This window comes from Monopterus albus, unplaced genomic scaffold (genome assembly GCF_001952655.1).
Source record: "Monopterus albus unplaced genomic scaffold, M_albus_1.0 scaffold309.1, whole genome shotgun sequence".
Lineage (NCBI taxonomy): Eukaryota > Metazoa > Chordata > Actinopteri > Synbranchiformes > Synbranchidae > Monopterus > Monopterus albus.
This window is the reverse complement of record NW_018128189.1, coordinates 311,600-322,229: the sequence shown is the minus strand read 5'-3', so window position 1 is coordinate 322,229 and position 10,630 is coordinate 311,600. Positions and strand designations below refer to the sequence as shown.

At 42.9% G+C, this 10,630-nt stretch overlaps 1 protein-coding gene across 1 annotated transcript; it reads left to right on the top strand.

Moving 5' to 3' along the window:
• Positions 1-1,347: 1,347 nt before the first annotated feature.
• On the top strand, positions 1,348-10,624 carry LOC109973893 (aspartate aminotransferase, cytoplasmic-like). The gene is made up of 9 exons (XM_020623762.1): positions 1,348-1,592; positions 2,459-2,640; positions 3,211-3,334; positions 4,813-4,925; positions 6,336-6,440; positions 6,930-7,080; positions 7,687-7,852; positions 7,997-8,139; positions 9,873-10,624. Exons 1-9 carry the CDS (start codon positions 1,484-1,486, stop codon positions 10,010-10,012), a joined length of 1,233 nt encoding a protein of 410 aa, XP_020479418.1. The 5' UTR covers positions 1,348-1,483; the 3' UTR covers positions 10,013-10,624.
• Positions 10,625-10,630: the final 6 nt, after the last annotated feature.

Below are 10,630 nucleotides of genomic sequence, written 5' to 3'. Positions count from 1 at the left end.
GAGGCTATTCATCAAACACTTCAGCTCAAACACATCAGGGAGAGAGAGTGAGTGAAAGAAGGAGGGGAGGAGGAGACAAGGAGAAGAGAAACACACCTGGATGTTTGTTCCAAGTTGTCTAACAGCAGAGAGAAGAAGAAGGGGCACACACCACCCACGAAGTCCACACAGGTGCCTGGATATGCAGAGATCAATAGTTTTATTATTGTACCAGTTCCAGTTTGAGGAAAGTTATTGAATGTAATAGTCATTTTGTGTCTTTACATTTCTATTCCACTGCATTTCATATGCAAATAATACACCTTTAATCAACTCCATTTATCTGACAGCTGGAGTATCTTTGGACATTAGGACTAGCAATCTGGGAAATATACACTGTTACAGATTAAACTACCCAACAGTATATAAAACTGCACCTTGACCAGCTTTAACACTGCTGTCTACATTATTATCATATTATTTGCTTAATTAATTGCATCATTGTTTTGACCAGAAAAAAAAAAAAAGGTAATATAATATAATAAGAGTACCTCCATAATATTTCAAATGCATTAAATTTACAACTATTACTTTTCCATAAAAATAAAAAATCTAATCAGACATGAAAGGGAAGGTGTAGATAAAATAGAGGTATAACTGTTAATGTGCATGTGCAGTTCAATATATTATTTATTTGTTCAATTTTACATAATCATTTTAAACAAGGGGTGAGAGTCAGCTGGTACATATGTAGAATATTCATGTGAACTGAAACCTATGCTTTCAAACTAAAAAGGTGGATGGAAAGACTGGGCTAATCGTTTCTCTGTCAGGTTTTAAGAGGGTGAGATTTGGCTGCATGAAAGTCATGCTGATATGTCATGTCTGAAACGATCCATGTAGTGGCTCTGCACGTTCCTCATGGTCACACTGACCCCTTGTGCTAACACATAGGTCCTGCTTGTCCCGGTGCTCCACTCTGATGTTTGTGATAACATTTTATCTGAACCACTCGCTGCTTCTCACCTAGTGTTTAGGTAAAGCACAGACTGCATTTGTAAAAGATTGAAGGGCCTATATGATTCATATTTTTATAATAACTTACAGTGTGTACATTCTGTACATTTTTGGAACATTTCTGCTTTGTATATTGTGGATGTTTTTGCTGTGTCAGGTTTGTGCTGGTGCAGTGGGGAGCCTTTTTTGTAAACACGTGTTTTAGCTGAAAATGCAACAATAGATTAGTAAACAGTAAAGTAGACAGCAAAGCAAATAATAAAGTAAATATAGCAATCATTGTGCTATTTCCATTACTGTGGTCTCATTGGCTGTCTCAGATCTAATTACGTGTCTGTTACGCGCCTTCCTATTGGCTGTCGGATTGACGCCTATTCCTGTCTCTCCTAGACCGGCTGGGTGAAGGTGAACTGTCGCTGGCAGCAAGTACCCTCTCCCCTTCTCCTCTTCCTGGTCCGTAGCGGGTTCATTAGCTTTGTCCTCAGTCATGTCCGTATTCAGCGATGTCCCGCAGGCTTCTCCTGTAGCGGTCTTCAAACTGACCGCTGACTTTAGAGAGGACAGCCACCCGTTGAAGGTGAATCTGGGAGTTGGAGGTAAGGCATGGCAGCTGTCAGCTGAGCTAGCAGCACGATAAATTAGCTTGGTCGGGAGTGAGTCAGCCCAGCAAACAGCGCTGTTGCCGGCTTTAGAGTTGCTAGCCTCGTTTAGCTACCTAGCTTTGTGCGCCCCTTTGCTGCAGTGCTACCAAACATTAGCAGCTCTTTGATTTGACCTTCGCTGCGAGCTAGCTACAAAGCTAGCGAGCTATAGCACAGATTAGCTTTCTTTCAGGTTGACAGCTAGCTAGCTAGCTAGTTTCCCCTCGTTAGCTCAGTATAAAAGTACAACTTCTCATTTATATATGTCTGATGGACTACTGGATGAAAGTTTAGGGAAGTTGAGCCTCGTACTGTAACTGCTTTGTTGCCGTTTACCCAAGGATCACTTCTCAGTTAAACAGAGACTGTTTTCATGATTTAGCTAAAATAAACAGTAGTTGTTTCTGACCTGTCTTACTGTTTCACCTGTGACCTTAAACGCCTTATTCATAAATGGTGATCTGTATCATTTTTGGTACTTGGTGGGAACGTAACGACTGCGACTAGTTTGGTAAAGTCAAAATAGCTCATTGTTTATCATCTGATATCACCAGCCCAGTCAGATTTGACACGGTCAGATCATTGTGCACTGTTACTTGATGCCTGAGAATCACTAGCATTGTTAAAAGGGTATGGCAGCTTGTTTGGTGACCTTTGGAAGCTATAGTTAGAGCTCCATGTCAGTGCAGTATACACAGTATTAATACCAACAAAGTCCCTGAGTATCTCAAAGACAAATGCATAAATAACAGAAGGACATCCTGTGTTAACTGTAACTAGATGCTTATGGAGCTGATTAATGGGGTGTTATGTTGCTCCAGCTTACCGTACTGATGACTCCCAGCCCTGGGTGCTGCCGGTGGTAAAGAAGGTGGAGCGGCTTATTGTGGAAGACAGCAGCCTGAACCACGAGTACCTTCCCATCCTCGGACTGCCTGAGTTCCGCTCCGCCGCCTCCAAGGTCGCTCTAGGAGACGACAGCCCCGCCATCGCAGAGAACAGGGTGAGACATGCATGGTGCTCACAGTGATGTGAAGTTATCTAAGTACTGACCAAACTCTAGACAGTATTCATTAGGTTAGGATACTGGCATAAGGCTTCGTACTGAATAGTGTACTGTGTATTTATACTCTGCTGTACTGACATGAAAATCTTGGAAGCGATATGCCCTTCTCACCTTCTTATCCAGAGTGAGATTAGAAGACTGTTGGTCTGTCTCTGTGTGCTCAGTACAGAGCAGTGCGGTACTAATAATAATGGTTATTAACTGGTAAGGCGTGAATGTGTCAATGTTATAATGTTGTTGTCTTGTTAGGTTAGTAATCTGTCGTATATTATGGGAGTGTCATCTGTTTTTCTTCTTTACAAGCTGCACAAACAACTTACCGGTTTCTGGCATTTGTCCTTATTTTTGACAGTTTTTAACATTAAAAAGATTATTTGATTTAATCCAATAAACTTCAATAATATTGCTATAGTACCTAATGAGATTTGTGGCTCTAAGTGGTTTCATCTTATATGCTATTGACCTGAACTTTGTTGTTTCTCTTGGGTTGTGTTTCCCTCCTCTAAGGTTGGTGGAGTCCAGACTCTGGGTGGGACTGGTGCATTGAGGATCGGGGCGGATTTCTTGTGGCGTTGGTACAATGGCACCAACAAAACAGCTACGCCCGTCTATGTGTCGGCACCCACCTGGGGTTAGTAGACAGCTGTAAAGCACATATAGTGTGATAAGTTGGTGCTCTACTTTCCCTAAATGTTTTCTGAACTGTTGCTGCTGATTGAAGCACTGGGATGTTCAACACAGAGACTGGTCCTGCTACTGAGGAGGGTAACAAAATCAGAATCAGTTTATTGGCCAGGTGTGTTGGACACACGAGGAATTTGACTCTGGTACATCGGCTCTCAATGTGCAAACAGTAAACCAGCATAAGGCTGTGTAATATAACAAAATAGCAGTATTAACATCAACATCAACAAACAATGCAGAATAAACAGTATAAACAGACAGTAAACAATGCAGACAACAAAGGAATGTTCACTGAGGTAAATAGGGATAAAACAGAGTACTAAAGACCTCACGCTGCGCAATAGCCCCCCTTCCCCCCTCCCATCCTCTCTCTCACCCCTTCCCTCTCTCTTCCCTCTCTCTCTCTCTCACCCCCTCCCCCCCTTCCGCCGATCTCGGGGAAGCTGGGAACACTGCGTTGACTGGACTGCTAGCGATGTAACCTGCGGTTGAAGGAGAGGCGCAGCCTGCTGAATAAGAACAGAGGATGACAGAGAGAGTAACAGGTAGGCTAAGGTAAGAGCTAGCTCCAGTAGTAATACTGAGGACCTCAACACCCGAGTGTGCTGGCTCTTGGCAGGAAAGCGCCAACGTTCACAACAGTTATGTGTGAAACCGATGAACGATTTTTTGTGAACTACTATGAAAAATGTCTTTTCTCAGTCACACTGAGTATATTTTAATGATTTAACATTCTGAGCAACATTGCACAATATTCCCTGCTTAAAGTAACACTGTAAACATTTAACTTGGCAATCATATCTGTAGGATGTTCTTAAATCCCCACTGCATTCTGTATGTATTTCAGATTCAGATGAAATATCTATACAGCTGAGCGTGTTCAGCTCCAGGTTGTTGCAGCTACACCACAGGACCAGCTGCTCAACCTCCCGTCTGTAGGCTGACTCATCGCCGTCTCGGATGAGACCAATGACCGTTGTGTCATCAGCAAACTTTAGGAGCTTGACAGAGGGGTCCTTCGAGATGCAGTCGTTGGTGTAGAGTGAAAACAGCAGAGGGGAGAGCACACACCCCTGGGGGGCACCTGTGCTTATTGTCCGGGTGCTGGATGTGGTTTTCCCCAGCCTTACCTGCTGGTCCCTGTCTGTCAGAAAGCTCGTAATCCATTGACAGGTGGGGGCAGGCACAGTGAGCTGGGTCAGTTTGGAGTGGAGGATGTCTGGGATGATGGTGTTGAACGCTGAGCTGAAGTCCGCAAAGAAGGCCTGTGCATAGGTCCCTGGGGAGTGGAGGTGTTGCAGGATGTAATGCAGTGCCATGTTCACTGCATCGTCCACTGACCTGTTTGCCTGTTTTGCAGTAACAGTCAGTTTCATAGCAGATTCAAGGTGTTAAACATCTGCTTCATGTTCCTCTTCCTCCCAGAGAACCACAATGGCGTGTTTACTGATGCTGGCTTCAAAGACATCCGGCCATACCGCTACTGGGATGCTGCTAAGAGGGGCCTGGACCTGACTGGGCTCCTGGATGACCTGGAGGTGAGGAGATGTTGTGATGTATTTTCACATCATGACAATGATTCAACAAAAAACTCATAATTTAGAGGCTAGGTAACAAGTCATCTAATAAAACTAAGAGTTGGGGTGTCCTGTAACATCTACTAACACAAGAATGGAAATGATATAAGATGGAGTTTGTGGTGAATGCTTGTTTATTTCTGTGCATATGTCACATTTAAGGATTAAATATCATAGCATGTCAAAAACACACCTTCTATTTTCAGTCTGCAGCTTCTGAGGTTGAAAAAGCTATAAAGTAAAATAAAAAACAGTATATATTAGCTTTATTCAAGACAAACAAGGTTAATGAGTGGATGTAACAGTCTTGAGGTGTGGCTGAAATTGTCTTTCTCACTCCTGTCGCTTTTATTGTTTATGATACTGTTTGCATTTGATTTGAATGTCTGTCATGTTTTACTGATTAACAGCTTTAAAGATCTGCATGAATCCTCTGTTGTAAGTGCAAATGCAATGTGTATAATCTGACTTCTGAAGGTAGATATGTTCAAATTCATGGCATACTGACCACTTGAACCTAATCTGATACAAGGACTCTGGGCTTTTAAAGCAACTGAGTGCATAAACCTAGAAATAAACACATTAATACATGCTGTGCCCTGTTTACTTTGTAATTATCTGTTGAATTGGTTCCGATAATATCTGCCAAATACACAGAAGCCTTCCCGAAGCTTCCTGAAACCTGAGGGTGGAATTAAGCTCTACTTACTAATGTGTTTTCTGGGGATTACTTGCAGTAGATGCAGCTGTTAAGAAAATAGTAAGAGTCATGGACTGCGACTTCTTGCTTTACTCAAGAGCCAAACTTTTAAAACTGAAGTTCATGGCAAACTGCTGACTGATGTGTAGATTCAGCTCAAACAGGCCGGTGACCTGGTTTTCAACCAAACATCTGAGAAATTATGATCACTGTGTATTTTGAAAATTATAACGTTGATAATTATTTTTATTGGCCAACTATGTTACACACACAAGGAATTTTTCTCTGGTACAGAACCAAGGAAGCTATCTGTGGTGTCAACTCACACACACACACACACACACACACACACACACCGATGGCGGCGCTGTCCCTGCAGGGCACTGACCTGGCCACCAGGAGCAATTTGATGTTCAGTGTCCTGCTCAGGGACACGTCGACATGTGGAATGGGGAGAACAGGAATCAAACAACTGCTCTACCTCCTGAGCCACAGCCGCCCATTGGAAAACCTCATTAAAACCATCATCAGACTGCTGTGTACGCCACTGCTAGCAGCCAACAGGCAAAATGATGTTTGCACAGCCACAGTTAAAAGCAATAACAGATTTTTTGGGAACAAGCTTTTACATTTGTTTCCCATCTTAAGCTGTGCGTCTTCTCTCTCAACAGAATGCTCCAGAACGTTCCATCTTCGTGCTCCATGCCTGTGCGCACAACCCCACTGGCACCGACCCGTCGCAGGACGAGTGGAAGAAGATCGCAGAGGTCATGAAGGTAAAACAAAACATTTCCAAAAACAGATGCTTGTGCTGGTTTCTTTTGTACCAATGTAATTTCTCACCACATAAATACTTTTATATGGAATTTTTTTTATTATGACAAATAAAATGAGAGAGGACGGGTGGATCTGACACAAGAAGGAAGCATCAAGATGTCATCGCCCCTTATAGACCAAACTACGAAGAGCGATGCACTGGGAGTAAAAATCGATTTGCATATAAACAGTAAATACATATCATCAGAGAATATGCACTGAGTTTAGTCTGAAATTATAAAGCAAACAGATGCATTGAGTTGAAAAGAAACCATTGTAAATGTAATTTAAATTTGAATCATTCAAATTCTTTGACTGCCTTTTGTTTGCTGTTGTCTTATGTGAATCTTTGTTATTTAATTCCTACTTTTTGGGTGTTTTTCATTCAGTTAACTGTAGTTTCCTGATAGTCCTTTTCATGCTTTTTACTTCTCTCTTTCCTTGTCCAGAGGAGGAAGCTGTTTGTGTTCTTCGACTCGGCCTATCAGGGCTTCGCCTCTGGCAGTTTGGAAAGAGACGCCTGGGCCATCCGCTTCTTTGTGTCCGATGGCTTCGAGCTCTTCGTAGCTCAGTCCTTCTCCAAGAACTTTGGCCTGTACAGTGAGTACATATAATGCACACACATTTCTGTAGTCCTGTGTGGTTCAGTGTGTAACGCCCCCACGGTCTCGAACATTCAAAATTGTACTTGCTACAAATAAGTTTAATTCCTCTTCCCCCCAAAAAACTATATATGCACACAGTATACACAGCACTCATCCTCATCATGTTATTGTCATGAATATATTTATTGATTTTAATAAATGATAGCACAACATGGCGTATAACCCAACATTCCCAGAGAAGAAATTTCTCCCTCCTTCTCAGTGATACAACACTTTTGGTGAAAAACACATATTTCTACATATAATACATACTTCAGATCATAAAAATCATGCTGTCATAAAATAAAATTGTACATCTCAGAAGCACAGCCCGATTGGATAGTAAAAGACTTTACAGTAAAGTAAGATGTTTTTTTCACTCCCTAACAAGAATCAAGGCTTCTAAGTCCCTAACAGCATAACAGCTGTATACTCGACTTCCACCCAAACAAGTTTGTCAAGAAACGTAAGAAAGGTGACCATGTCTCATTGAATTTTTTCCCTTTTGCTGTGTAAGCTGTGTATTTGCTGTAATTCCTTATCACTCTGCCGCTGTTATCAGACGAGAGAGTGGGGAACCTGACAGTTGTTGCTCATGATAGCAAGAGTCTGGCCTGCACCCTGTCTCAGATGGAGAAGATTGTCAGGACGTGCTGGTCCAACCCACCATCTCAGGGCGCACGCATCGTCAGCAAGACCCTCAACAGCCCTGAGCTGTTCGCCGAGTGGTACGCTCCTATTAGTCCAAAGCTTCTCACCTCAGCCACTTGGCGTCAGTGAGCTCCCTGCTGCATGTTTAGCCAATCAGTCAAACTGATTTGCTTTCCCCTGTTTGGTAAACGCTTGTCTTCTTCTCCCCTCCCCCACTGTAGGAAGGGTAATGTGAAGACCATGGCAGACCGCGTCCTGTTGATGAGGGATCAGCTAAAGACGAAGCTGCAGGCTCTGGGCACCCCGGGGACCTGGGAACACATCACCCAGCAGATTGGCATGTTCAGCTTCACTGGCCTGAACCGTGAGTACACGACATGCACACACACACCTGCTCAGGCACATCCATCTGTTAATATGCTGTGCATATCAGAACTGTGTCAGCAGTCGTCTACCAGGGTGAAGCATTTGACCACCTGCCCAGACACTGCTGCGCTGGACTGTGATAAATATTTCAAACATTAACATGAGACAGGCTGACACAGCATCAACACTTATCTAGCACAGACTGTTAATGTTTGAAGGATGGTTTTCTTTCTTAGTTTTGTACATCAGTTCTCATAACATCGTACTCTCCAAACACATCTTCGAGATCTGAGATCTATGTGTAACATAAAGGGGTCTACGTGCTACATGTGTCACTACGTGCGCGGCTTGCAACCATTAATGCGTTTGTACTGTAGAGGGAATGAAGTTCTGGATGATCACGAGAAAGAGGAAGTGTTCTGTTTGTGGTGTTTAGTGTATGACAGGAAACCAAGGTGATGTCTCTGACATTTGTTCTCTCATCCAGATGTAGACAGATGATAGTTTGTTAAATTCGTGAAACCGCGCCTCAAAGATGACAAGATGCACTTCAAGTGTTTTTCATGTCTTCAGATCGTTTTGATGATTTAATGCATCTAATCAAGCCATTTGTTAAGCATGCCAGCACACACAGTATGCCTGTAGTTTAGATGAAGTTCTGAGGTAACATGATTCTACATAGCCAATCACAAGCAGGGAGCTACACACCCTTGTGCACAGTTTCAAAAAAATGACGCATGCTCCAAGCCCATGTGCTGGCATACTGATATAATTGCAGGAGGGTTTTGACTGTACTGGGGGGTTTGCAGCACCATCCACCTAACTATAACGGGCTTTTCAGGTGACGTTAGGGTTTCAGTCATGAGATTGCAACATCCCCTTTTGTTGTGTCACTTCTTAACACTGCTTTACTTCAAATTAAGACCCACACTGAGCTCTTCTACATAAGTCTGGCTAACCTGGCGGTCTGTCTGATGTATGTTTTGCTAGTCTGACTTTCCAGCACAGTCGGTTTTTTGTTGTTGTCATTCTGTTTTCAGTATTTAACTTAACCTGTGCGAGTGCCATCAGAACAGTCGGATCAGAAATCATGTGGTCGTTTTAGTGTCTCCTCCTTCTCACATACGGAACTGTCGTCATCATTCGCTGTCGACCCCTCACAGACCGGTAACAATAAATATGGAGGAGAGCGACGACAGCGACAGGGTCAGTGGGCCATTTGACTGTCACACACACGACCTGGTGGTTGTTCATGTGCGCACGTGGCTCACGTTTCAGTTACATCTGTGCACGTGTGGCGGTTTAGGAGTTCAGCACCAGAGCTGGACACATGGCACAAACATGGATGTGAAGCGTCAACACAAAAACATCTGTGATGTGAACATAGTCTTACTGAATACAGTGTTGTTGTTGTTAGAAATGACACCTAAAACTAAAAATAAAAAGTTTATTCTTGACCTTGCAAATTGTAGTTTGACAAAAGAACCGTGACTCGAGATTAAGTTTTAACTTCTTTTTGATCCTTAATCCACAAAAGTTTCGTCCTGTACATTAATAAACTTGCCTCGTCTTATTGCGGCGTCTCAGTCGTGGAATGGGGTGTGTTCAATTAGATGTAGTTAAAAATGACAGAAAAAGCTAGTAAGTAGATTATATTGTCATAAAAACATGAAGCACAAAGTGTCAGTTCCCCTACACGCCACGTGACCGTCTCTGTGTAATGTCTTGCAGCCAAACAGGTGGAGTACATGATCAAACAGAAGCATGTGTACCTGATGGCCAGCGGTCGCATCAACATGTGCGGTCTGACCACCAAGAACATCGACTATGTCGCTCAGTCCATCCACGAAGCCGTCACCAAGGTCCAGTAAAGTCTGCTGCCCTGCCCGCCCACTTCCTGCCTCCTGTACACAACAGGAAGTATCAACATGTCTGTGCCCGGCCCCTGTTTGACTTCACCTCTGATTGGTAAACTACAGGAGAGATTTTTCAGTTGAACCAATGGGAGGACAGATGTATTTCTGTTCTCACATGAAAAGTAAACCTTTGGGAGGTGCAATAATATTAGGAAAACACTTGAACGCCTCACCCAGGTATTGCTGTAGGCAGAGCTCCATATGCCCGAGTGTGTAGACAATACAAAGTTCAAATGTGTAGATTTCCTGCCTTTGTCCTTTCGGTCGTCTCTGGTCACTGAAGCTGACCTGAATGTTTGTTTCACACTGAACATCAGAACAGTGACCAGTAAGTTTTTAATGAAATTGTTGTGCTCCCTTCATAATTTGTTGCACTTCAAGAGATTAGTTATGATGTAGGGGTAATGTACAAATAGCAGCACCGGTAAGTTATGTACGGTAAATGTGTGATACCTGTTTGAAGTCCTACACTTTCCTACTGCTTTACATCAGCTCAACAAACAGCTGTCTTGTTTTAATCTGCCAGTAGCATTTTATTTTTTAAAGTCTAAAAGAGGGGCATTAAAGGTTCAG

Bases quoted from the DNA above. Each gene is read 5' to 3' on its own strand.
- LOC109973893 (XM_020623762.1), top strand. From the start codon at position 1,484: ATGTCCGTATTCAGCGATGTCCCGCAGGCTTCTCCTGTAGCGGTCTTC. The intron at 2,641-3,210 runs GTGAGACATGCA...CCCTCCTCTAAG, and splicing joins CCGCCATCGCAGAGAACAGG to GTTGGTGGAGTCCAGACTCT. The intron at 7,853-7,996 runs GTACGCTCCTAT...CCCCCACTGTAG, and splicing joins CCTGAGCTGTTCGCCGAGTG to GAAGGGTAATGTGAAGACCA.